Raw genomic sequence first — 27,917 nt, 5'->3', positions numbered from 1 at the left:
TTAAAGTGGAATAAAAGTGTTCTAAATGCATTGTGTGAACACAGGAGGGATGGGAGGTAGTTTTTGAGCAGCGAAGGCAAGCTGATCAGATATTGCTGAAGAGTAGAGGCTGACTATGAGGGAAAGTGTCAAAGAAAACACATGTGCATGCCAGGCAGACCTTCCCAAATAGGTAGTTCCAAGGAATTTTTGGGGACTGTTGAAAAACCACTCCTGTTCTTAATCCATTAAATTCAGGACTCCAAACAGCTGCCAGTGACAAACCAGCAAAATTAAGTCTTTTGAGAGTGGGAGAAGGACGGTGACCCTGGCTTCAGGAATCCAGTGACCAGCTGAGGGCCCCCTCCAAAATAAGTGGGGGCACTCTGACACCCCCCGTACTCCCACCACTACACCCTATAACAGACTGATGTCTAGCATCTGCTATTGAATTAATGATGAGGGTTGCTAGGAATGGGATAGGTGAACATAAGTTACGATATTCTGAACTTTGCAATGCTAAGCATGGTTAGTCAACAGTAAATTCTGTTGATCTCAGTGGTGCTTACTTCCCTGTAAATGGACCTAGTTTTACAGTGTTAAATCCCTTTCGTATAAAAGGAAGTCATGGAGTGTTTTTTTAATATTTTCTTGAAGTGTAAATCTTAAAGTTAATATAGGACCAAGTATATATGTTTCTCTGTTGAGTTGTACTGTGCTAGTTATCTTTTTCGTTTGCTACAGAATTTATAGAGTCTATCCTTGCAGTTTTGTATTAGTCATAAGGTGGACTGTGACATAGGAATGATCAAGTCCTGATTTCTAGTTAATATAAACTGATGAGACCTGTATGGCTACTTTCTTTTATCAGTTCATTTTTCTTCTTGAACACTGATACAGATTCAAGATGGCCAGTGTTCATGCTTAGGGCAAATAATGTTACTTTTATGACATTAATTCAGGAGAGTGGAATACTTTGATCCCCTTATAGATGGTCAGGGTCTATAAAAGCTGGCATCACGTAGTAAGCATTTGCAACTATGGAGTGCATTAGCACAGATGTCAGAAAGCCATCAGTGTGGGGACATAAAGAAACAAACGTTCTTCCTGAAAGATTCTTTCAGGAAATAGATCAGTACTGATTTTTTTTCCTTTCTAGAATGTACATGACTTTGCAAAACAATTCATATATGAAAATTATGTTGCCTCTTTCCCATACTACAGAAACGTGTAGTTCCCTGACATACGGTATAACAACAGTGGAGACTGCTGATGTTGTATCTCAGTCCTGCCACTGGATGCTCATAAGCCTCTGGGTTTGGGGTCTTATATGCACCTTTCATGGGGGTGATTGAATTGTGTCCTTGGGGTATAATCCTCTGCATGAACAGATGGAAAAAGTTTTACAACTCTTACCAGTCAGGGCGGCTAGGGAATACTAGGTGTTGTAGATCTTTTTCTGTCTAAACCTGAAAGATTGCTTTCTAAAAGATTGTTTTTACCTTGCCTTCATGAACAAATGGTTAGAGTACTGGAAGCTTTTGCTTGGTCAGCTTTGGCAAACATTAACAAATAGCTAGTCCTAAATCAGGAATATGGCAACTCTGGAGGATTTGGCAATTGTGACATAGTAAAATTATAAACTATATACATTTTATTTTAATATTTTCTTTCAAAGGATTAGATGACATTTATTATTCCCTATGAGTTCAATTGACTATCATGCCACAAGATAAATAATAAAGGGTGTTAAGTTGATACAAAATAAATTATTTAAAGAATCAAGCTCTATTTTTAATCAGATAGTTGAATTCAGCAAAGAAAATGTATTGCTTATGGATTGGCTATTCAGTCAAGGCAGCTTGTGAAACAATTGTGTTAAATTAGTATATTCTGAAAACAAAAGGAGTATTTCAGTTATTAGACAGTTGTAGGTTTTGGGAAGGCTGTCTGGAGCTTTATTTGGTATCAGAGTTAACATAATGCCAGAAGAGCCATCTTGGATCAGACCAAGGCTATAATCCAACATTCTGTTCTCACAATAGCCAACTAGCTGTCTGTGAAAAACCCTTAAGAAGGGCATGAGTGCAATAGCTTCCTCCTGATCATGTTACCCAAGAACTGGTGTACAGAAGCATACTACCTCTGATACTGGAAGTTGTTCATAAATCACAGAGATGTATCCTTATTTTGAAAGTGATTCACTATTGGAAGTACAACTAGATTATTTGTGAAATCATACACTAAACTAAAGTACAATGTAAGGCAGCAAGTTTACACTGCTCAAGGCCAGTCCTATAGTTGTTAACTGTAATAGTTCAAGCTAAACCAGGAGAGGTAAGTATTTTGACATTGTGGCACCAAGTAGCTTTGTTTTTGGGAGGACTGGCCAAACCTGGGGAAATGGTTGAAAATAACACATCTGTATTGCAGTGTTGTTAGGAAATGATTTCTAATACTTTGTTTTGATGCTGTTACAGAGCAAACATGTTTCTTGTAGTCTTAAAAAGTAAAACCTGTAATTTTTAGAACAGTGTTAAAATGTGCTGGGTGGGAAAGCCATGGCCTACAATGGCTTTTGGCCACTACTCATGTCTCACCCATTTTTTCCTGCAACACAGCTGGTCATTGGGCTGCAAGAAAAAGAGCACTATTCCAGTGTTACTGTTAGCTGTGGCAGGTCACTGATGTGATTAGACTCACTGGGGGCCTTGGGAGACAGGAAGCTTTAACCTCTCCCTCCCTCAGTGACCCTGAAGCAGCTGGGATTGCTGTTCCATACTGCTAATGACAGTGAGGAAGTAGCAGTCAGATTTGAAGTCACAATGAGGGAGAAGAAGGCTTTAGACTATCGTTTCTTCAGCAACCTGAAAGCATTGGAATTGCTGCTTCTGTGCCACCGATGGCAGAAGAAGCAGCACTCTTGATCTGGGTCACTGCAGGGGTGGGTCAAAGAGCCTCCCAGAGCAATCACATCTCCATGTGTGACTGTATGTACACATATGTGCAGCCCCCATCCCATGCCTGGCACTGCAAGTGGCACTCTGGGCTGAAAAGATTGCCAATCCCAGAAGTATACAATGCACTTAAAACCAAAAGTATTACTGAACCAGATTCAGAGAGTCATTTGGGACATTCCCATTTTCACATCAACTGCCAAATCCCATTTGTGTCTTTACTTGTTGAAGTGCAAAAGTTATTCACCTCTTATTTTGTGGTTAACTTGAGCTTTTTGACAGGACTGTTCTTATGTTGGATTTGTAGCATCACTTGTATTTACAAACTTGCATTTGTGGCCAAAAAGGAGGGGGGAATCCTTTAAACAGTAACATGGAGAGAAAGAACATAAGAAAAAAAACGACTGTTCACAACAGCATTTTTTAAAACAAAGTTGGCATTTCTGTTTCAGATAAATGTATTCATGTAATGAGAACATACGTCTAAAAACAAGATTGCAGTAAGATACACTTTGAAATTATCGCAAACTTTTCTACAACAAAATGTACGCAGCACTCTACACAGAACATAGCACTATTTTCCAAACTCCTTGAGTGACATTCTTATATATAGAGTCCTACTTGTGCTGAAGACTAAAGGTAGAAAGACTGGGCCTCTTCCAAGTGCAATAACTTTATACATTTTAGTTGTGCTGCATATGTTTCTTTTTACATGGGTTCACTCCAGAGCAGAGCTGTATCTTTTTAAGCCTGTTTGTAGCCTTGTGTTTGTGTGTGGCTAGTTACATGCATCTTTTCCTTGGAATTGGTACCTAACTCAACTTGATTGCCTCCTCAAAAGAATTAAACAACCCAGGAACAAGTTCTGTGGCTCCTGTCATGGAAGCTTTATTTCTAGAGTATCTATTGGAGCATTCTAGGAAGCAGGTATGACCTTCAGGTATCATTTTCTAGCATGTTGTGGGGGTGACAGATGTTGGGATATCATGCCAGGCAGGGCTTGAGGGAACTGCCTTCAACCTGCACTTGGGCACCTGCTTTAAGCATTACAGCCATGTTATGAATGAATGTATTTATTATATTTATATCCCATATTTTTTCAAGGCAGCTTGCATAATTCTTTCTCAATCTCATCCTCATCACAAGAACCCTGTGAGGTAGGTTGGGCTGAAAACCTGTGACTGTCCTGAAGTCACCCAAGGAGCTCCATGGCTGAGTGGGAACTAAAACCCCTTTCTCCTGGTCCTGTACTCTTAATCAGTACGTCACACTAGTACCTTGTTGAATTTGCAGAACGTTGCTTTCATAATGAGAATTTAAAGTGTGCAGGGACTTAACTTTTTGATTGTGGAACAAATTTAATTCTTGGACATTAACTGAATCTATACAAATTGCTAATCAATTTGTGTGGCATGGCATAATGGGAAGATGAGTATATAAATAATAGCGCTCAGGGTATATAAATAAAAGTGCTCAGAGCAGATCCCCTTGTCACCACAGTGCAGGTTCATAACAATTATCCCCCTGTTCATGTGAGCCTATTTCCCAGTTCTGTGGTTGTATTTTCATACTTGAATGCTATACTGTCATTCTTGTACATTACCTCACACTAAAGACTGTTGAAATACATTATTTCGTGTGTTTCAGTGGTACAGGTTAATGGCTAATTGGGATTAACTGCTTTCATTTGCAGTAGGCCTTTACTGTTTACATTGTTCAGTATGTTCCACATATTTGGGTGACTTGCAAAAAATATTCAGTGTTTGTTGAAGGACTGTTCACTACAAACCTCATCCATAATCTTTGAACATAGTGATAATCTTAAATCAGAACTGAATGTTTACAATGTCAAAGGAAAACATCTTGAAATGTTGCATGCAATCAACCTGGAAATATTTTTCTTAGATGAAGTTTATTTCGTTTACATTGGGTAGTTTGTTTAACTACAGGAAGCTGTCATACCCTCCTTTCCCCTTACTTCAGTTGGTGCAGTGCTGTGTACAAATAGTGGTTTGTTACCTTTAGCTCAGTATTTGAATTATGTGAGGGAAATACGTGTTGGTACTTCATAAAATCCCAGAGTCCCATTTATGATTCTCCCAATTTTAGCCAATTCATATCCTTCCCCAAGTAGCTTTCTAAAAACATTAACTAAGACAACTATTACAGAAGCAGCTTTCCTGTAATTTTAAGTACCTATTGGCTAGTCTTTCGGAAATTTGACATCATTTAAGAGGTCAAGTTTTTTGTACGTGTAACTTATTTGGTGTTCACAAGTGTTCTTTATTAAATATTTGCTTGTTCTAAGTACTTTGGATCATCTATATGTATCAGGTAGAAACAAAGCCTGCTATATTTTCAGGGTGTTTTGCAATTTTATCATTTCAAGTTTATTTTATTGTGCAAGGCTGTTGTGAACAGTGTAGTACTTTTTTGGGGCGGGCGGGTACAGTAGCTTTAGCATTGCTCATGGCAGTGCCTGCAGGGAACATGTGGAGAAGCTAGCTAATAAAAACTTAAATAGTCTTGTAAAATAGTCTTGTAAAATAGAGTAAAGTTGCTATTCTGTTCTAGATGTAACACTACAATTAATATACATTATGTTGTAGTGTAAACAGCTTCTGGTGCAACACCAATAGTGCTTGCAAATGCAGCATGTTTTCCTAGGAAATGCATTATGTCAGCAAGCATATTGCATTCACTAGAGGGCATTTATAGAAATGTAATAAATGAAGAGAGATGAAATACTAGTGCAACATAATTTACATTAGTAGAGGTACATTGGATACAACACATAGAGTCTATCCTTACCCTCAATTTCTTAGGATACAAAAGACACTAGGTCAACTAGCTAATAGTAGAAGGGACAATAGAAAGAAATTTCTGAATTGTAATTACAGCTAAAAGAGCACAATGTGATAATATTTTTACATTAGTTACATAACTAGGTTATGTAAATTGTTTTGCTAATAATTTTTTCCTCTCTTTTCCAGGCAGGCTGTTGAGCTGTCAGTCTGCAGCTGAACAGCATGCAGTCCTTTCGGGAGCAAAGCAGTTACCACGGAAACCAGCAGAACTACCCGCAGGAAGTGCATGGTGCATCCCGGCTAGAAGAATTTAGCACCCGCCAGCAGGCTCAAATGTTCCAGAGCTTTGGAGGAGGTGGAGGAAGTAGTAGCAGCAGTGGGCGCCGTGGAGCAACGGGGAGTTCTGCTTCAATGGCTGGTGAAAGCTCTGGTCATCAGAGCTATCAAGGTTTCAGAAAAGAAGCAGGAGAATTCTACTATATGGCCTCCAGTAAGGATCCTGTGACGGCAGGAGGACAGCAGCTCCCTCAGCGCAGGCCTTCTGGACCAGTGCAGAGCTATGGACCACCCCAAGGGAGCAGCTTTGGGAGTCAGTATGGGAGTGAGGGTCATGTGAGCCAGTTTCAAACACAACATTCATCACTTACTGGGGTAACTCACTATCAGCAGGATTATACTGGTCCTTTCTCTCCTGGAAGTACTCAGTACCAACAGCAGACATCTAGCCAGCAGCAGCAACAGGTGCAGCAGATGAGACAACAACTTTACCAGTCTCACCAGCCTTTGTCACAGGCCTCCAGCCAGTCTGCCTCCAGCACATCTCATTTGCAGCCAATGCAGCGCCCTTCCACTCTGCCTTCATCTGCTTCTGGTTATCAGTTACGAGTGGGTCAGTACAGCCAACATTATCAACCTCCTGCTTCTTCCTCTTCTTCTTTTCCATCTCCTCAGCGTTTCAGCCAGTCTGGGCAGAACTATGATGGTAGTTACAGTGTGAATGCTGGTTCACAGTATGAGGGGCATACTGTAGGTTCAAGTGCACAAGCTTATGGGACTCAGTCAAATTACAGCTTCCAGACACAGCCAATGAAGAACTTTGAGCAGTCAAAGTTGCCCCAGGGGGGTCAACAGGCACAAGGACAGGCACAACAGTCACAACAGCAGCAGGCTCCCTCACAGCATGTAATGCAGTACTCAAATACTGCTTCTAAGCTGTCTCTTCAAAGTCAAGTAGGACAGTACAACCAAGCTGAGGTCCCTGTGAGATCACCCATGCAGTTCCATCAGAACTTTAGTCCTATATCTAACCCCTCGCCAGCTGCCTCTGTGGTTCAGTCTCCAAGCTGTAGCTCTACACCCTCTCCTCTCATGGCAGGTGGTGAGAATCTTCAGTGTGGGCAAAGCAGCATGCCCGTAGCCTCTAGAAACCGCCTTTTACAGATGATTCCTCAGCTTAGCCCAACACCATCCATGATGCCAAGTCCTAGTGCTCAGGGTGGGGGATTCAAGGGATTTGGGCTTGAAGGATTGCAAGAGAAGAGGCTTACAGATCCTGGGCTAAGCAGCTTAAGTGCCCTAAGTAGTCAAGTGGCTAATCTTCCAAACACAGTCCAGCATATGTTACTCTCAGATGCTTTGGCACCTCAAAAGAAAAGCTCTAAAAGATCTTCATCACTGAAAAAGGCTGACAGCTGCACAAATTCAGAAGGCTCCTCTCAGGCAGAAGAACAACTTAAATCTCCCATGGCAGAGTCTATTGACGGTGGTTGCTCCAGTAGCTCAGAGGATCAAGGCGAGAGAGTGAGGCAGTTGAGTGGTCAGAGCACCAGTTCTGACACCACTTACAAGGGGGGGAACCTTGAGAGATCCCACTCATCACCAGCACAAGCACCTCAGAGTGAACCCTCAAAGCTCAATACCGGCCCTGCAGATGAAGAAGAAGTGGCCTCCCCTCCTGATGAGAAGGAGGCTGTGGTTGCTGTGGAGACTCCCCCAAAGGTCAATGAAAAAACAGTTGGTGTGATAGTCTCCCGAGAGGCTATGACAGGAAGAGTAGAAAAGTCAAGTGGGCAGGATAGTTCTCAACAAGATGAGCTTTCTGCAGGTACACAAGCACCACCTTCTGCCAGTATGATGAAAGAGGCTGGTCTTACAGGACCACAACAAGAGCCACAAGGAGGTAGTAAAGGGAGCAAGAGTGGTGACAACAGCACTAACCACAATGGAGATGGGAATAGCCAGCTTGGCCATTCTGCCATTGGCTCTAGTTTTCCAGGTAGAACAGAGCCTTCTAAATCTCCTGGTAGTTTGAGGTATAGCTACAAAGATAATATAGGGGTTAGTATGCAGAGAAATGCTGGAAATTTCCCTCAGTATCCTTCAGGTCAAGATAAGGGGGATTTTCCAGGACACACTGAAAGAAAAGGCAGGAATGAGAAATTTCCCAGTCTGTTGCAGGAAGTCTTGCAAGGCTATCATCATCACCCTGACAGAAGATACTCTAGAAATGCACAAGATCACCATGGCATGACAGGAAGTCTGGAAAGTACTATGAGACCAAATGTCCTCATCAGTCAAGCCAATGAATTGAGTAATAGGGGTCTTTTAAACAAAAGCATAGGATCACTCCTGGAAAATCCTCACTGGGGCCACTGGGATAGAAAGTCAAGTGGCACAGCTCCAGAAATGAAGCAGATAAATCTGGCTGACTATCCCATGCCTAGAAAGTTTGAGATAGAATCCCAGTCTTCAGTTCATGAAGGAGGAGGACTGTCTGAGAGGAGATCAGTTATTTGTGATATATCACCCTTGAGGCAGATTGCTAGAGAGCCTGGATCTCTCTCTGTGGGTCATATGGGTACTGATGGAAGAAGTGGAAGGAGTGACCGTTTAACTCCTGGTTTAGGTCAGTCAGTCATCCTCCCTGGTGGCCTGGTGGCTATGGAATCAAAACTAAAGACTCATAGTGGGCAGATCAAGGAAGAGGATTTTGAACAAGCTAAGACCCCTGCCAGCATCAACAACAAAAAATCGGGAGACCATTGCCATCTTTCCAGTTTTAAGCATGAGTCTTACCGAGGAAATGCGAGCCCTGGAGCTTCAGCACTTGATTCCACATCAGACTACATGCTACAACAAGATAGCCGATCAGCACAGCTGAGGCGAGGACCTGGCAGAATGGGAAGCAGCCGGGAGGGGATGAGAGGCAAATCTCCTTCTCAGTTTCATGATCTTGCAGATAAACTGAAGATGTCACCAGGTAGAAGCAGAGGCCCAGGGACAGATCTTCACCATATGAATCCACATATGGTGCTTTCTGAAAGGGTCAATCGGGGGTCCTTGCATTCTCCTTTCCCCTCAAACTCTGAAAGCTCATCTTTGGCTTCAGCATATCACACTAACACTAGATCTCATGCTTTTGGTGATCCTAGCCAGAGCTTAAATTCCCAGTACCACTACAAAAGGCAGCTATACCAACAACAGCAGGAAGAATATAAGGACTGGAGCAGCAGTTCTGCCCAGGGAGTGATTGCAGCAGCTCAACATAGGCAGGAGACTGCTAGAAAGAGTCCAAGGCAACAGCAGTTCTTGGACAGAGTAAGGAGTCCTTTGAAAAATGACAAGGATGGAATGATGTTTCTACATTCTGGTTCTTACCATGATGCTGGTAGCCAAGAAGCTAGCCGTTGTTTGTTGGGGAGTGATGGCACTCTTCAAAATAAGTGTGCTGAAATTAAACATATGAATCAAAAGATTCAACAGCATGACTTGGGTTGGGATCTCTCACGGCAGGTGGTTCCTGGCAAGAATAGTGGCTCTCTTGGGGGAACCAGTCAGAAGAGATTTGGTTCTCAAGATACTGACACACACAGACGTGACGATACTGGAGATGTACTTAAATCTGGTAATGCCATGGTAAGAATCCCTGGCCAAGAAGACCAGTCTCCTCAAAATCCTTTAATCATGAGGAGGAGGGTCCGTTCTTTCATTTCTCCTATTCCCAGCAAGAGGCAGTTGCAGGAAATGAAGAACAGTGGTATTGAAGACAAAGGACGCCTACTTCCCTCATCAAAAGATGGAGCTGATAAAACTGTCAATTCCTATGCCCACTCCTCCCAAAACCAAGATGTTGGCAAGTCACTCTCAAAAGGAGAATCCTCTCGGAACCTTCCAAGTCCTGATAATAGAAACTGTTCTGCTGTTTCCCTTACAAGCCCAGCTAAAACAAAAATTCTGCCTCCAAGGAAGGGTCGTGGATTGAAATTGGAAGCTATTGTTCAAAAAATCACATCTCCAAATGTTAGGAGAAGTGCCTCCTCAAACTGTGCAGAAGCTGGTGTTGATGCAGTCACTCTTGATGATATTCTGTCCCTGAAGAGTGGCCCACAAGAAGGTGGGAATGTGACCAACCATGGCCTGGAAGCAGAGAATATAAAAGAAGAAATTGTGTTAGATCAAGAAAATCAAGAACTGACCAGTGAGATTTCTCTGACAATATCTTCTGAAGAATGGCATGCTGATGGAGATGAACTAGTAAAAAAAGAAACATCTGATCTTACTAGTGTTGGCAAGGAAGGCTCAACACCTATTGGGATCCCAGTTTCTTCACAGAAATCAATTGGTCAAGGAAGAACAGATGTATCTGTAACTGGAGCGTTAAACTTTCCTGAATCAAAAACAATTTCTTCATCCAGTGTCTTGAGTCCCGAACCAAATTCAAAATCTGAAGAAAAAGAAGGAGATACAATAATTGTGACACCCAAGCCAGAACCTTTTCCTCCAAAGGGATATTTTCCTTCTGGAAAGAAAAAAGGGAGACCTATTGGTAGCGTGAATAAGCAGAAGAAGCAGCAGCAACCACAGCCGCTGCCCCTGCCCCCACCCCCGCCACCAGTTCCATTGGTTCCAGAAGTACTGCAGCCATCAGAAGAACCAGTAGGAGAACCTAAACCTAAGAGACAGCGTAGAGAGAGGAGGAAAACAGCAGCACAGCCACGAAAACGAAAACCAAGGAGAGCTGCTCCAATCGTGGAGCCTCAGGAACCAGAAATCAAACTAAAATATGCTACTCAGTCTCTTGATAAAACAGATACCAAGAATAAGTCTTTTTTCCCCTATATACATGTGGTGAACAAGTGTGAGATAGGTGCCGTGTGCACAATTATTAATGCAGAAGAAGAAGAACAGAATAAGCTGGTGAGGGGTCGAAAAGGCCAGAGGTCATCAACACCTCCTCCCAGCAATACAGAAAGCAAAGTACTGCCTATTTCTTCATTCATGCTTCAGGGTCCTGTAGTAACAGAGTCCTCTATCATGGGCCACCTGGTCTGCTGCCTGTGTGGCAAGTGGGCTAGCTATCGCAACATGGGTGACCTCTTTGGACCCTTCTATCCCCAGGATTATGCGGCTACACTGCCCAAGAATCCACCTCCCAAGAGGGCCACAGAAATGCAGAATAAGGTCAAGGTACGGCATAAAAGTTCTTCAAATGGTTCCAAGACCGATACAGAGGAGGAGGAAGAGCAGCAGCAACAAAAGGAGCAGAGAAGCCTAGCTGCCCACCCTCGCTTTAAGAGACGGCATCGCTCTGAGGACTGTGTTGGGGCTTCTCGGTCACTTTCAAGAGGTGCTGCTTGTAAAAAGGCAACCAGTGAAGGTGGCAGTGTTGGTGAAAAACCTCCATCAGACTCTAAACCCCCCATGTCCACGTCGGAAGGTGTCCCTGAGTTGGAGTTACAAATTCCTGAACTACCTCTTGACAGCAATGAATTTTGGGTCCATGAGGGCTGTATTCTCTGGGCCAATGGGATTTACCTGGTCTGTGGCAGGCTCTATGGGCTTCAGGAAGCTGTGGAAATAGCTAAGGAGATGGTGAGTACTGTAAATTATGAAGCTATAATTATCATAATATGTATGTATGTTTTTTGTTTTTTCATACCATCAGTTTCATGGTGTTTTCTCTGTTGCTTTTACCAGAGACGTTCATCTGTTCAGCATCCTAGTTCCACTATATTTATGTGGATTTGTTATGTTGTATAAATGTTCAGAAAACAATTCAGTTCTCATTAATTATGGAATTATTTTGGGTTGAAATTTCCAGAGTCACCTTGTACATTCTGGTCCCCAGGAGGAATACTAGTGATTTCTTAAAAGCATACACAAAGTACTATCAGTGGTTTGTCCTGATGCCTTGTCACTCAGAAGGAATGGATTTGCTGACTGATAGAGAATTGTGCCCTTTTTACGTTTAGTATTTTCACTGTTTTCAGATGCCAGGCACTTCCTTCTCTTCATTATGGTGAAACAGTGGAAAATTGGATTTTTAAAGAAATCTGTTCCTTAATTTATAAGGAAATGCTTATATTTGATGCAAGAATTGGAATGGGACATGTGCCTCCTAGGAGATGTCTTGAGGCAGTGGAAATACTTTGTTGAATTAGTTTCTATTTCAGGTTTCTGCCTGAGGATAACCTACTTGCTTAAAAATTCTGAAAATAATTTTATTTGCCTTGTATTTTTATCTGTAAAAGCAGTAATTGTCTTTGCTCCTGGAATAGGTTTTTATTTGTTTCAGTTCTTTGTACAAAAAAGAACATGCATAAGTAATATAAGTAATAGAGGACGGTCATTATATATCTGAATGTGATTTGTCTGGGTTAGGTAGATGGTGCAGGTCATCTTTTTATGAAAGATATGCTCATGTTATAGATGTAAAAATAGCTTTGTTACCACCCCCAGTAACTAGTCTGTGGCTGGTCTGTATTTAAACATAAAATTACGTCATGTAGATCAGTCTGAAACCTTATTTAGCATGCAAAACACTTTATTTGTTTGCTGCCTTTTTTGCACATTCTTTTTCAGGATCTGTCCAGTTTTCAGTGCTAAGTATATAGACAAGACACTAAACAGAGTAGAAAAGAGGTGGAGAGAGAGCTAGAGAAGACTAGAAGTGAGAGCTCTATAGCTTGGCATTATGGGATAATGTAGACAAGTATGCAGGGTCCCCTGCTGCTCTAATCATGTCTGGGAAGCAATTGTTTGTCGTGGAAGGTGGTGGAAGATTATTGGGTAGGTATCAGTTTCTGAACTTTTATCTGTATAAAAAAGGAAAACAGTTGGTAATAATAATAGCTAATAGTCTGTATCCTTCTTAGAAGCAGCATAGTCTTTACAGCCTTACTTAGTCCAAAGGCCTAATCATGTAGCTCTCAGTACAGTGAGGCAGCAGGGAGGATCAGCCAGAGGTTACTCCTTTCTTCTTGCAAGGAACCCAAAGTGAGTTAAAATGGAGAGGAGATGCTTCTGTCCTCACAACAATAACAGTCTAAGATAGGTTAGTCTGAGAAACTATGACTAGCTAAAAGTCTCCTGGTGAATTTTATAGCTGAGTGGGAACTAGAACCTTGGAAGTACTAGAATCTAGCACTGTAACCGCTGTGCCATTTTCTGCTACTCTAACCAATATGGCATACTAGTACATATTGGTTACCTTGCCACAGTCCTGTTCACAACAGACAGGAAGAAAACACGCACAGATCACATTTGTCTAAACAGGAATGGAATTAAACCTTTAATCTCAGTTCCTTTTACATGCAGAACACATGCATTATAGTAAGCGTCCAAAATTTGGACAATGTTGGTATTTATATGCCTTTGTAGTCATTTAATCTGATAATTCCAGATGCAAACTCAAAAACATTTATTTACTATTCAGACATAACACAAGTGAATTTCTAGCAATCAAATTTATGTGACTTTTATTGTATAGCCATGTTTGTTTCAGTATTTATAAAACTTGTTGGAATTGCAGGGAATTCTCTATAACTTAAATAACATTCTTTCAAAACTAATCCCAGAACATAGTAGGATAGTGGTTTAAGAAAAAGGGTTGAGTTAGGTTATTTTTACATTTTCTTCTGAATTTTCAAACCTTCTGCCATTATAATAAATACAACTTCTTTAGACTTATATTGCTTAGGGAGTAGATGTGTTCTCTTGCCATTGCATGCTTAACTCTGTAGCAATGCATTTAAACAAGTAAGTGAAATATAATTGTGCATTGGAACAGTACTTATTCAAATAGAAATGAATTTTTAAAGGCTTTGCAGAGCAAAATACATTGAAGAAATACTTAAGCTGATTTTAAAAGTTATCTTGCTCCAAAGTTCAGTTGATAGAATCAGTTGGCAGAAGAGGGAAGGAACTAGGCAAAGACTTAGAATATTTCCTCTGTGATCTAGGCATCTGGTCCCTGCAAATCTGTATATATCCTAATGATCTAACCTCTGCTGCTCAGTCTTCAGGCCTGCTCACCTTTCTACTAAGTGTGACATTTTAAACTGAAACTAATGGGTTAGCTGTTGCAGAGTTAGAGGGGTGAGGCTCTGTGGATGCTTGCTTCCTTTATTCTGACATGGGAAACACATGAGGTGAGTCAGAATATGACCCCTTAAACCTGACATTGAATTGTAGTAACTCGCTTCAAGTGTGTGGTTGGTCAGGGTCGGTCTCTCTTTCTCGCACATGCACTCACGTATATGTATGTGAGAGTGAGTGAGTGATTGACTGACTTTGGCCCTTTTAACTGTATGGGCGAAGTTAATGGGAGACATTGATTTTGCAGAATATAAAGGGGCTTCAATTGAGTACTTCTTCAGGCAGTACAAAACTTGATTCCACTTCAGTGCACTGGCAACCTAACCACTTAGGAGGAGGAGGAGGAGGAGGTTCTTTCCAGTGGTATTCCTGATAGTAAATCCTTTACATTCTACTGCAGAAGAAGATGACAGCTGCATATTTTTAAAGGGGAAAGTAAACTGATGCTGATGTTATTTAATAATGGTTCTTTAATAATTCCTAACAAAGTATTCAGGAGAGTTTTAATAAAATAAATTGCAAGATTTTTAGGAAGCATGGTGGTTTACAATGTCATAATTTACCTATAATTTATTTTAAATTGTTAGAATATCTTACTCATATTTTGTTTGAGTTCTGTTTCTTTAGCATAATGCAAAATGAAGCTGTAGGACACCACTGAGGACACATAGGTAAGGTCTATGAGATGTCACTGCAGCAAATATTTTTATGAACCAATATATTGAATTTCTTATGAGAAATACCAGAAGAGACTTTGTGCATAGGTCATGCCCAATAGTGAAATGACATTGCTGTCACCACCTCATCTATATGTCTGCCAGATGTTCACATGTTGGACATATGTTTGCATAGCATCTATGCATGTAGTCTTAAAGAACACAGTTGTTATCTGTCTCTATGTGCTTTGATGTTTGGCATGATTAGACCTGTATGTATCACACATGGGCTAGTTTGACATTTTATGAGTGAATCACAGACTTGCGCTGAACTTCCAATTTAGTGTCAAATGGTGATTTGCCATTGCATTGTAACTGGACAAAGTATGATTTGCAAAAGTTAAGGTTTGCCTGTAGAGTAACCAGAATTGGAAGCTATTGTTTAAATCTAAGCAAATGTTATCTCTATTTTAACTTCTGACATACTCTAATTTCTTTCTGGTGGTTTGCCCAAACCTCTTTCCAGCAAACCCCATGGCCATAGATTCCAAAGAATGGTTCTTGAGTACAGAAGTACTTTAGGAATACAATCTGTTCTGACTTGTTCCTCTGTAGAATCTTTTTTTCCAAAATAAATTTAACTATTTATTTAACTATTTATTTACTATGCTCTCCAGGCATACTTAGAACTTGAGAGACTTTCAGATTAATGGTATCACCTTTAAGCCTCTATTTTTGAAGGATGTAAGTCTTTTAGGGAGCAATCCAGTAACACTCCAAACTCAGCAGATTACAGGCATCCTGTTGAGGATGAGAGGACCACAAAGATGAAGGTCATTTCTGTGCTCCTTCTGTCTTGTGGATAACTGTATATATATTCAAATAACTGTATGAAGGGCCAGAGTAGCATAGTAGTTAGAGCAGGGCTGGACAATTAATTTTCCTATGGGGCCACATGAGAAACTTTGACAGTTGTTAAGGGCCAGACCAATATACTTACAGCTCTGCTCAATATATATCTCTATAAAAACAGTAAATGAAACATTACAATGATACAATGAAAATGTGGAGCATCAACAATATTTAATGAATATTCACAAAAACATTAAGATTACATGAAAAGCAATAAATGTAATTCAATTTTACTTATATAGCGCAAATTTATAAAAGCAGTGGAGTTGTATTGCTTGCATCTATATTACGACGATATATATTTGCATTGACTTTTAATTTGCCAGTGACCTCATGCGGGCCAGTCAGGGTCAGCCATCGGGCCAGATGTGGCCCGTGGGCCATACAATGCCCAGGTCTGAGTTAGAGTGTTGGAATGGAACGTAGGAGATCTGGGTGCTAGTTACTACCAAGCCATGAAACTAAGTGGATGACTTTCAGCCTGGTCTACCTCACATGATTTTTTAAAGGATGAAATGGAGAGGAGGAGGAAGATTATGCAAGTTGCCTTGGGTTCCTTGCTGGGATATAAATATAATAAAATAAATACTGAGTAGGAGGGAAGGAAGCTGAGGTGTTGCTAGGATACCACATCCTGTGAATGCTGGTTGCCTCTCCTTCATTAAACTCCTTCAGCTGCCATGGTTGTTTTCATGCTGGCCATGAGAGAGGGGAAGATCTGAATGTAAATCCCTATTTTATAAAGCCAGAGCAATTTTCTGATCTCTTTCTTAGCTGGGAAAATCCTGTGGCCATGTTGATGCTGTCTAGTGACCAAAGAATTGCACTGCCTGTCTTTACAGTTAACTGCTCTTTAATCCTGGTCCATTTCTAGGAAAAGAAAATGGGTTGTCTCATCTTGGGCACTTTATTTGGAGGATGCTAACTCCAGTCAATATTTTGGGAATTCTGTGCTGACTTTAGACACTCTGGAGATTACTCTGATAGTAAACTTTGATTTACCATCAGTTAGAGTAGTAACTGAGCAAGTTGAAAAATCTGAAAAGGACCAAGCAACACTACTTATAGCAGAATGTGAAACAATCAAGGCAACCCATACCTTATCCTTAATCAAGTTAAGGGAACAGTCAGTGCAGACAGAGAGGAGGTGCCTGCTGTAACCTATTTATAATTGTTGTCTGAAACATTCATATAAATCCTTCCCAGGAATTCCATTGAGCTGAGAAGAAATTGACAAAAATGCTGAAATATTAAGAATATTAACATTGCTGTGCTATACTCATGAAACTTTATCAGATTCCTGAAACCTTTTCTTCATATATGAGATCATCTGCAAGGAATAGGACTTCGGTTGTTTTAGTAATATATCATTTGAACATTCTATTTTGTAAGAAAGAACAAAAAGAAAAGAATCTTGTACCACATCTGCCATTTCTAGAATTGGTATGATGGGAGATATTGGTGCAGAAAATACCTTAAATCATTAATATGTCGCACATAGAAGATCAGATTGCAGTTGACATGCTCCTTTGTATATTAAAATTGCTTTGAGGGCTTTGAGGCATGGGACCACAACATTTTAAGATTGGAATGTTGATCAACTACATCAGGAATTCCTTGGGTGGGTAATACAGCTGAAGTGTTTATTGCATTATGTTATCTTTAGTGAAGGCAAGACTGAGAGTTCCATGCTTCTCAGAAATCAGAGTGTATACATAGGATCAAACTTGCTGCAGAAGTAGATATTCCTTGCCATGCACTTCTCTGGAGAACTTCTATTCTTCAAGTTAAATTTGTGGGGTTGCAGAAGATGTCTTGTGTGGCTCCCATATTTATATGTATGAATAATTAGATATAAATAATGAATATTAGTTTCAGTGTTCCACAGTAACAGCTAATTAATGTAATAATGCATTTTATTAGAAATTATGGTGATATATTTGAGATATAATAAAATTGATTATTATTACTGCTGCTGATGCTGTTTTCTTATTAAATGTATGTGTCGCTTTCCATTAGAGAAAGCAGTCTCAAAGCAAAGTAAATACACACGGAGAGGAATCCTTAATACAGCAGCAAAAACGATATCAGTATCAACTATCAGCGCAATAGTACAAATAAGAATAAGTACCATAGAAACAATTTAAAAACAATACCATATGAAACAATTTAAAAACAAAACACTAGGAAAAGTTATTCATTTCATACAGTATGTAGTGACATTCGACTTTCTATCACATTTCTGTTCTTGGAATTGCTTCACAATTTATTTTTCCTTGCTTGAGTTCTTAAATCATACGTTGGGGAATGAATTTTTTTTCATCTGTCAGATACTGATAACATGTGTGCAAATAATAAGTTAACTGAGCTACAGGTTTGGCAAATTTCCTGGAAATTAGCTTGTTCTTTACATACCTCTGACTAATCCCACAATACAAAACATGCACCTAGGCATCTCTCTTCTAACAATTTTGTGCATGCGTGTGTTTAAAAATGTTGGGAGGAAATGTCTTGGAAGTTATTTTCCTCCTCTATTTCCACTGTAGGCTGGAATGAATTAATGTGGGGAGTGGTCTCTAGTGACTAGACAAATGTGAGTCTAAATTGAATACTTTTTGCAGCTTGAACCTATGCTTGGCTGCTCAAAAATAAATCCTACTGAGTTTAGTGGGGCTTACTCCTTAGTAAAGTAAACTGTGCTGTCCAGTCCTCTGCATATTGAACTCAGCAAATTTACTTCTGAGCAAGTAAAACTTACTACTAAGAAGATGTAGATAAAATTGTAACTAAACCTGTGTTATGATCAAGTTCTTTCAAGGACGTTAAGCTGTTTCTTGTATAGCTCTTCTGTGTAATCTTGCCACCTCTTCTTTTTTTTAATAAAGATTTTATTAAGATTTTAAACTAAAAACTAAAAAACATCAGTCATCAAATACATCGGACGTACTGGGTCAGCCCCCTATAACATATCTTTTTAACATTCTGTAATCATATTCAAATGGATTTATAAAAATTTAAAAACATCTTTAAATCTAAGCCAAGTCCCGTTTCTCCAGCCAATCATAAAAAATGTCCCAAGTTTGATAGAAGTCAGTATCTTCTTTCTCCTTCAGTAATAGTCAATCTGTCCATTTCTGCACAGTCCAGAATCTTTTTTAAAATCAGTTCCTCTGTGGGTAGTTCCTCACTCTTCCAGTATTGAGCAAGCGCAATCCTCGCCGCTGTGATTAAATGTAGCATCAAATACATATCTAGTTTGCTAATATTTTCCGGTATAATGCCTAACAAGAAAATTTCAGGTTTAAAAGCTAAGAATTTTTGTAGCATAACCTCGAGCCATTTATGTACTTTAATCCAATACTTTTTCACAGGTCCACCACATATGGTAAAAAGTACCCACATCATGTTTACATTTCCAACATCTGTTTGACATATTTGGAAACATCTTAGCTAATCGACTTGGTGACAAATACCATCTATAAAACATTTTATATAATTTTTCTTTATACGTAATTGCTAAAGTTACCTTAATATTTCTCTCCCATAGCTTTTGCCACTTTTCTGATTCAACATTATATCTAAAATTTTGTGCCCATGTTATCATAGTTTCCTTAACCTGTTCCCCTTCCATTTTCCTGTCAAGTAAGAACTCATAAATTCTTTTAATCATTTTCTCATCTGTTTTTAGCATCACTTGATCAAAGGCTGTTAGGTCTTTATAAACCCCCATATTTTACAGTCTTTAGCATATCTTGATTGCATCTGCACCTTATACCACCAAGAGATATTAAGTCCCTGTTCTTGTATTTCTTAATCTAGTTTCAGGCCTCCATCCTTATCCAAAATATCATCATATCTTATGATCCCTTCAAAATTCAATACATTTGGATGCACAAAAGCTTCCATAGGTGAAAGCCATCTTGGTAATTTATTATACAATTTTGACTGTAACTTTTCCCACACTGACATTAATGATCTTCTGATAAAGTGACTTAAAAAAGTCCAATGAGACTTAACCTTCTTGTACCACATATAAGCATGCCAACCCATTTGCAAATCATGACCTTCAAGATACAAAATTCTCTTATTTCGCAAGATTATCTTTTAGCCAAGTTAAAATAGATGCTTGATAGTACAACATCCAGTCAGGAAGACCAAAACCCCCATTCTTTTTGGTCTCCTGAAGCATTTTTAATTTAATTCTTGCTTTCTTTTTTCTCTAAATAAATCTTGAAATTTGAAAATTTAAATCCTCAAAAAAAATTATCAATTTTTACGGGAATCATTTGGAACAAAAGCAAAAGTTTTGGTAGTATATTCATTTTAACAAGTGCTGTTCTTCCCATCAAAGACAGTTGTAAATTGGCTCATTTTTCCAGATCACCTTTAATGTCCTTCAATAATTTATCATAATTGTCTTCTTTCAAAGTTGTGCATTTAGCTGTAAGATAGATTGCCAAGTATTTAACCTTTTTAACAATCTGCAAGTCCACTTGTTCTTGGAGTCTTTTTTTCCTGATCTTGCGTAAGATTTTTAACTAAAAGTTTTGTTTTTTCTTTATTTATTTTCATCCGCATAACTTCACCATATTCTTCAATCCGTTGTAAAAGTTTAGGGATTGTTACAAAAGGTTCCTGTATTATAAAAACCAAATCATCTGCGAATGCTTGCAATTTATAATTTTCATCCCTAATTTTAGTACCTTTAATGTTCTCGTCATCTCTGACATTTCTAGTCAAGACCTCTAAAGTCAGAATGAACAATAGGGGTGACAACGGGTATCCTTGCCTTGTACCCTTTTGTATCTCTATAGCCCTTGTAAGTTCTCCATTAATTAAAATCCTGGTTGATTGTCTTTGATAGATGCTTGATATCGCATTCATGAATTTTCCCCCAAACTCCATTTGCGCCATCTGTTGCTTCATGAATTGCCAATTACACCTCTTCTTAATCTCTTAATCTCTTCTGCCTCTGTTAGGTCCCTGCCATTTTGGTCCTTTATCATGCCCATCTTTGCATGAAATGTTCCCTTCATACCTCCAATTTTCTTGAAGAGATCTCTGGTCCCCCCATTCTATTGTTTTCTTCTATTTCTTTGCACTGTTCATTTAAGAAGGCATTCTTATCTCTTCTAGCTGTTCTCTGGAATTCTGCATTCAATTGGGTGTATCTTTCTCTTTGTCCCTTGCCTTTCGTTTTCCTTCTTTCCTCAGCTATTTGTAAAGCTTCCTCAGACAGCCATTTTGCTTTCTTGCATTTCTTTTTCTTTGGGATGGTTTTAGTTGCTGCCTCTTGTACAGTGTTGCGAACCTCCGTCTATAGTTCTGTCTATAGTTCTTCAGGCACTCTGTCTATCAGATCTAATTCCTTAAATCTATTTGTCACCTCTACTGTATATTCATCAGGGATATGATTTAGGTCATACCTGAGCGGTCTAGTGCTTTTCCCTACTTTCTTCAACTTAAGCCTAAATTTTGCAACCAGAAGCTCATGATCTGAGCCACAGTCAGCTCCCGGTCTCGTTTTTACTGACTGTATAGAGCTTCTCCATCTTTGGCTGCAGAGCACATGGTCAATCTGATTTCTGTGTTGACCGTCTGGTGATGTCCATGTGTAGAGTCGTCTCTTGGGTTGCTGGAAAAGAGTGTTTGCTATGACCGTCGTATTCTCTTGACAAAATTCTACCAACCTGTGCCCTGCTTCATTTTGTACTTGAAGGCCAAACTTGCCTGTTATTCCGGTTATCTTTTGGCTTCCTACTTTAGCATTCCAATCCCCCATGATGATGAGGACATCATTTTTTGGAGTTAATTCTAGAAGGTGTTGTAGGCCTTCAAAGAACTGGTCAACTTCAGCCTCTTCAGCACCAGTGGTTGGGGCATAGACTTGGTCTATTGTGATGTTGAATGGTTTGCCTTGGATTCGAACTGAGATCATTCTGTCATTTTGGAGATTGTATCCCAGTACTGCTTTTCCTACTCTTTTATTGACTATGAAGGCTACTCCATTTCTTCGGAGGGATTCTTGCCTGCAGTAGTATACCTGATGGTCATCTGAATTAAATTCACCCATTCCTGTCCATTTTAGTTCACTGATTCCTAAAATGTCGATGTTCAGTCTTGTCATCTCTTGTTTGACCATGTCCAGCTTGCCTTGATTCATGGATGCCACAATTCTCTGCCAACACAGCATGCTGAGCCCTGAGTTCAAAAAGCAAAAATGAGGGGAAAAATAGCAGGAGACAGTCTGAGGGAGATGAGAGAATCCAAGAAAATGTTGTAAGAGCAATGCTGGCTGCAGATGCATAGCTGTCTGAGGCATGCAATCCTGCATCCAGTGCTCTACTTGTGGGTGTGTAGCTGTCTCTTTTTCCCCCCTACAAAACTGATATTTTACCTGCAGGACTAAAAAGATGCATTCAAATTAACAGGGATCTTTCAGTGTATATTTTCCTTTCCCTTGAAGTGAGTGATGTTAAGTTGGTTATGCATGAAAACTGGAAATAATTTACTTTGCTGTGGTAGACTCTCGAAAGCCAAGCTTCTTTAAATTCAGCATAGTTAGTCAAGTCCAAAGTTTGTTTTGTGAAATCTTATTGAAATAAGAAGTTATCAGTTGCTTGAATCCAAATAAAATCTGTGATCTCTAATCAAGTAGTTGTCTTTTCTCTAGCTTATGTCTGCTTGACTTGCTATGGCAGTTATCCTTCCAGGGGCAGACCCCAATCTTTCTTGAAATAGACTGAAGTATGTCCACACAAATACATAGACTCCCCCAGTTTGCATGTAATGACAACCCATGGGCTGTCAGGACTGAGCACAAGTGAACAAGTGTGCTGTGTTTGGCCTGTTTACCAGTTCCACTGTGCACTCACTTTCTGAAATATACCAGGAATGCCCTGTTCTTGACAGTTTTGGTGTCTGAACCTGGCAGTTCAGGTTGTTGAGGGCTAAACAACCTAGGCCAGTGGTGGCGAACCTATGGCATGTGTGCCACAGTGGGCACACAGAGCCCTCTCTGTCGGCATGGGAGCCAAGTTGCCCCTGCAGCCGAGCGTCGGATAACAGCGCATGTAGGGGCCATGCACATGCTCAGAAAGGAGTAGTGGCACCAGGTGATGATGGCACAAGCCCCAATTCATTAGCCACGACTCGTCCGAGCTTTCACATGGCCGGTCAGCATGCTGCCAAGGATATGGACTGGCTGTGAGTTTTAATGCATTTGTTTTTATTAACATGAGATTGTAGCTTTCAGTTTTCTTATGAAAAGTTGAAATTTAATATCTAAGATTTAGCAAAGAGATGTTCTAATTAAGAGACTGAGATTATTTTAATGTTGTGCTGTCTCCCTGGCATATTTGAATCTGCAGCATCATATTTAGTTATTTGTGAAGAATTTGTGAAAAAGCAAGGCTGTGATTTTAGCAGAAGCCCCCACAAGGTAGGAGATGCACTCAGATGCCTTTTTCAGGCCAAAAGCTGGTGGTCAGTGGAACCAACATGCATACAACAGCAGAGATCACATTAATTGTGCAAAAGCATGCCAAATGCAAACTTTAACCTTTTAATAAAAAGCTGTTTGTATCATTGAAAGCTCTGTTATTGTATTTTTCTTTTAAGACAAAGGATGTTAACGTATGAGTTGTTTTTTTGAAACTAAAACCCCAGTGTTCAGGTTTTATTGCAGTGTTGGCACTTTGCGATAAATAAGTGAGTTTGGGTTGCAGTTTGGACACACGGTCTGTAAAAGGTTCGCTATCACTGACCTAGACCATGGTGGTCCAACTTTTCATACATTGAGGACCACATGAGAACTTGGACATGGAACACAAGGAATTACATTTTCCTATAGTAAATTAAAGTGTTCACAATATATTTAATATATACAATTTATATATTTAACCATTAAACAAGGAATAAAACTGATATGAGGTCCCAGACTAATTGAATGAAAAGGAATCCTTCTTTGACCATAGCCCAAGCACAATGACTACTCCTCTGGGGTGACCCATCCCTTTCTTTCCTGTTTCCCCCACCCAGAAAGTCCCCCATGTGTCCCCCACTGGCACCTCCTTCCTTCTTGGAATTGGTGCTCTGAGCCTCGCCAGCAATCCATGCCTGCTCCTACTGGTGAGCGCAAACGTGTTTAGCTCCTGAGTGCATTTGCACTCAGCTGGAGTGGGGTGGGGCATGCTGTGATGTCATGAGGCTGCCAGCCTGACCTGCTTCCCAAGGAAGAGAGTGTGACAGACTGGCGGCCTCTTGAGAGCTCACCACAATCCTGCCTGTGTCATCCTTGGGATCTGGACTCTGGGGAAATAGGGTTCTGAGACGCTACATGTGGCCTGTGGGTTGCATGTTGCACCATCTCAACCTCGAATGTGAATGCTTTTTTGGGGGTAGGGGGTCAGATTAAAATTTGAACAACATTTGCTCCAGCAGGGTCCCATCTATTCATGGGTAATCTAACTCATGAATTTGTACTAAGTGCAAACACATATCCTATTTCCTCAGGAGCTAATTTTATAGCAAAAATGTACTCCTGTTCTTTAGAGAATTTAATTTTCAGGCATATGAAACGAGGATCTGTGAAGGATAAGTGATGATATAATTGCAAAAATTTAGGTGATCCAGTTATAACTGTAATGCATGTATAATGTAAGGTACAAACTCATGTTATGAAAAGGATCTTTAAATGAAACTATCGAAACAAAAGCATTTAGAAAATAACTTTCAGAAAGCTAAGTATAATTTCATATGTTTTCACTAATGTCTTCTGAAACTGAGTTTAGCAGTAAAGAGAATCAGGAGTATCACTATCTCCTGACAGGAGACGGTGAAAGAAGGATGTGTCTATGGCTACCCCTCCAAGTAATTTTACTCTTGTTGGGGGCAGTAAAATCAACTGACTCATAATATAGGAAGTTATCTTCAAGATCTTGCCCTGCTGTCCTAGTCCCACTTTTATATTTAAAATCCAGATTATACCTTGCTTCTTAAGGTTAACATGGCTCACTTCTAGATTTCCTGTGCAGGTATTGTTTCTTGGAATCTGCTCCCTTGTTTCTGAAGATCTGGTTCACACCATGACTGTACAAAGTGTTGGTTGTGAATTGAGCTGCTGTATTGCGTGACTCCAGTCATCCTAATGACATACAATGAGTTCTCAGTCCAGCGACAAATTAACCCGGTTCCCATGATTGTGCTATATCAGTTGGGTTTTTCCGATTATCCTTGCTGGCAGGGTGGATTTGATTTAAATCAAATTGATTTAAATCACTAGTCAGTACGACTAGATTTAAATAATGGTTTTCTACATAATTTGCACACCCTAACTCTTACCAATAGGTAGAAGAACTTCATTAAAATATTCCCAAACTCAGTCTCATTTACATCCTGCTGCTATTATCAATTTTCTCCTTCAGGGAAAGAATAATATGAAAAATCTCGGATTATATACAACAATATCCTAAGGTTTGTGGAGTATTCTGCTCAGAAGGTTTCACTTTCATTTTTACTGCTTGTCCCTCCCTCCTCACACTTAGCTTCTTATGCAGTTCTATTCCATTCCCAACCATCATCTTCTATTCATTGAATTATTTTGAAACTTAGCACTTAAGTGGTAAGGGGTTGGTTCTGGGTACATAGATTTGCAAAGCAGCAATGGGATTAAGGTCTTTTTTTGCAGCTCTGTATGTTTATTTTATAACATGCTTGCTATGAAGAAGCATGTGATCTCTGCAGACACAAATTCACTGTTTAGAGAACTGTAAAATGAAGCAGCTGTGAATAATATCTTCTAGATAGAAAAATTTCCCACTGATCTTACAGAAACCCATGGAAGAACATGACATTGTGAATAGATCAGTGGAATTCATTTACCAAAAAATGTAAACATTGCATATAATTAAAAACTAATCCTTATTTCATGATGAATAACCTTTGGACTATAAAGTATCTTAAATAGAAAACTATCTTTAGATGTAGTTTTCCTCAAAAAGCATTTTATGTTTAAAAATCCAATTTAAATAAAAATCTGATTATTTTTATTTTTAAAAAATGATCTTTATCCACCCTGCTTGCTGGTAAAGCTTGTTCATTTGATCCTAAGCAGTATGGTTTGTTTGAGGAGGTAACAGCCCTCAAAGCACTTGGGCTTTTGTCAAGTTATTTGAGGGCTGCTCCCCCACCTCACAAACAAACCGTGGTGCCTGGGTTCCGACAACATAGCAAGCCATACCAGTAAGAGTAATTAGGGAAATTGGGTTGGCACATGACTGGCATATGCCGTGGGGGAAAGAAGCTACTTTGGCTTATTTCCGTCACTGTGATTGTAACAGGAACTGGCCATATATGAGTTTCCTTTGCTTGTGGGTTTATATAGTACAGCAACCCACAGCCACAATTTAACAACAAACCATGTGCAACTTGTATTCTGGGTAGCCACATTGTGTGAATCCACAATGGTTTAGAAAGCTGTCAAACAGAACCTTGTAGTGCCAGTTCACTCTTGAGACTGTCCCCAATCTATTTCTGTTCATCTGGTTTTTTCAGAAAGAGCAAATGTACTTTCATGACCCTTTCCAGATGACATTTCACTTTGTGCAATAATCACAGAGTTTTGCTTCATAAACTGCATGTGGGCAGTGCTTCTGTTGTGGGAAAAATGCATCTTGTTAGCACTCAGGACAATTCTGGTTAACAAATAATAAAAAGAATGTATACATATGTTTAAATTATAGTTAAAATAATGTTCTGTAATGCATATTTATTAAAATTAAGAACATAAGAGCCCTGCTGAATCAGAAAAAAGTAAAATAAAAGTCCAGCTAGCTCCCTCTGGGAAGCTTACAAGCAGAACATGAGTGCAGCAACATCTTCCCTTTCATGTTCCCCAGCAATTGGTGCGCATAAGCATACTGCCTCTGATACTTGAGGTAGCATACGGCCATCAAGAATACTAGCCATTATGATGCCACAATCACTTTATTTCATATATAACTTTGTACACCTCTGTCATATCTCCCTTCATTTGTTTTTTCCTGCATCTTTTACTCCCATACAGTATCTTTGTACGATGAGGTGACCAGAACTTTATCCAGCATTCCAATTTGATTGCACTTTATCTGTATAAAAGTAGTAGGATAATGACAGTCCTATTTTTTATTCTTTTTGTAATTATGTTCAACATAGATCTTGCTTTTTTCCACCTCAGCTGCCTGCTAGGTCAATATTTTCATTGAGACTCCCAGTCTAATGGTCTGTTTCTTGGTTAGCCACTGCCAGCTCAAATTCCATCAATGCATGCATATGAAGTTGGGGTTTCTTTCCCAGTGTATGTCACTTTACACCTGCTTGCACTGAACCACATTTGCCATTTTAAAGCCTATTTTAAAGTTAGGCAAGATATTTTGTTACTCTTTATGTTCACTTTCTGCTTTACCCTTCTAATTAATTTGTTGTCAGCAAATATAGCTATATTACTGCTCACTCCTAATTCCAGATTATTTAGGGCAAGTTAAAAATTGCCTTTCCCAATACAAATCCTTGTAGAATGCCACTATTTACATACTTCCGTTGCAAAGGTTTACTGTTTCTGTTCTTTAACTAGTTGAGGACCTCTCCTCATATTCCATGACTGTTAATTTTGTTTAGGAGTCTTTGGTGAAAGGCTTTTTCAAAGGCCTTTTGGAAGTCCCAGTAAACTAAGTTTGTCAGTTTACTCATGTCTGCATGTTTATTTACGCTCTCAAAGAATTCTGAAAAATTAGTGAGAGGACACATTCTTGCAGAAGCCCCATTAAGTCTTTGTTGGCAAGAGTTGTTGTTTCATAAGATTGATAATTTTATCTTTAATGCTGCTTTCCACAAACTTAGTCAAAACAGATTGTGATTTAGGTTGTAATTACCCAGGTCCTCCAGTTCCCCAAGTTTCCTTTTAAAAATTGCTTTTTTATTTGCCACTCTCTAAACCTCTGATACAGTGGCTACTGTTTGGCAGAATTTACTCACTTTTATTAGGCAATTAGCAATATCACATTAGAATTCTTCAGGATGAATACCATCTGAATCTAGTGATTTCTTTGCTCTAAAATTGTCAGTAATGTCTAGAATTTAGTATCTTGTCCCCACTGTTTAATGCCTAAATTCTTTTCACTTCCCTTTTGAAATTATCAATTCAGGCACAACAGTGTTAGACTTAAAGATAAATTAGTATTATGCTCACTCTT

The 27,917-nt window shown here is 39.5% G+C and overlaps 1 protein-coding gene across 15 annotated transcripts in view; it reads left to right on the top strand.

Moving 5' to 3' along the window:
- TCF20 (transcription factor 20) overlaps positions 1 to 27,917 on the top strand; it is a 105,081-nt gene that overhangs the window by 53,401 nt on the left and 23,763 nt on the right. For all 15 annotated transcript variants that reach the window (XM_044454797.1, XM_044454798.1, XM_044454796.1 and 12 more), the window contains one exon: positions 5,930 to 11,614. In XM_044454797.1, the coding sequence (XP_044310732.1) occupies positions 5,966 to 11,614 (5,649 nt within the window). In that variant the 5' untranslated portion in view covers positions 5,930 to 5,965. The remainder of the gene's footprint in view (positions 1 to 5,929; positions 11,615 to 27,917) is intronic.

The sequence above is a fragment of the Varanus komodoensis genome, unplaced genomic scaffold (assembly GCF_004798865.1).
Source record: "Varanus komodoensis strain SLA01 unplaced genomic scaffold, ASM479886v1 scaffold8, whole genome shotgun sequence".
In the NCBI taxonomy this organism is placed as follows: domain Eukaryota; kingdom Metazoa; phylum Chordata; class Lepidosauria; order Squamata; family Varanidae; genus Varanus; species Varanus komodoensis.
The sequence above is the reverse complement of the archived record's forward strand: the minus strand, read 5'-3'. Positions and strand labels throughout refer to the sequence as shown.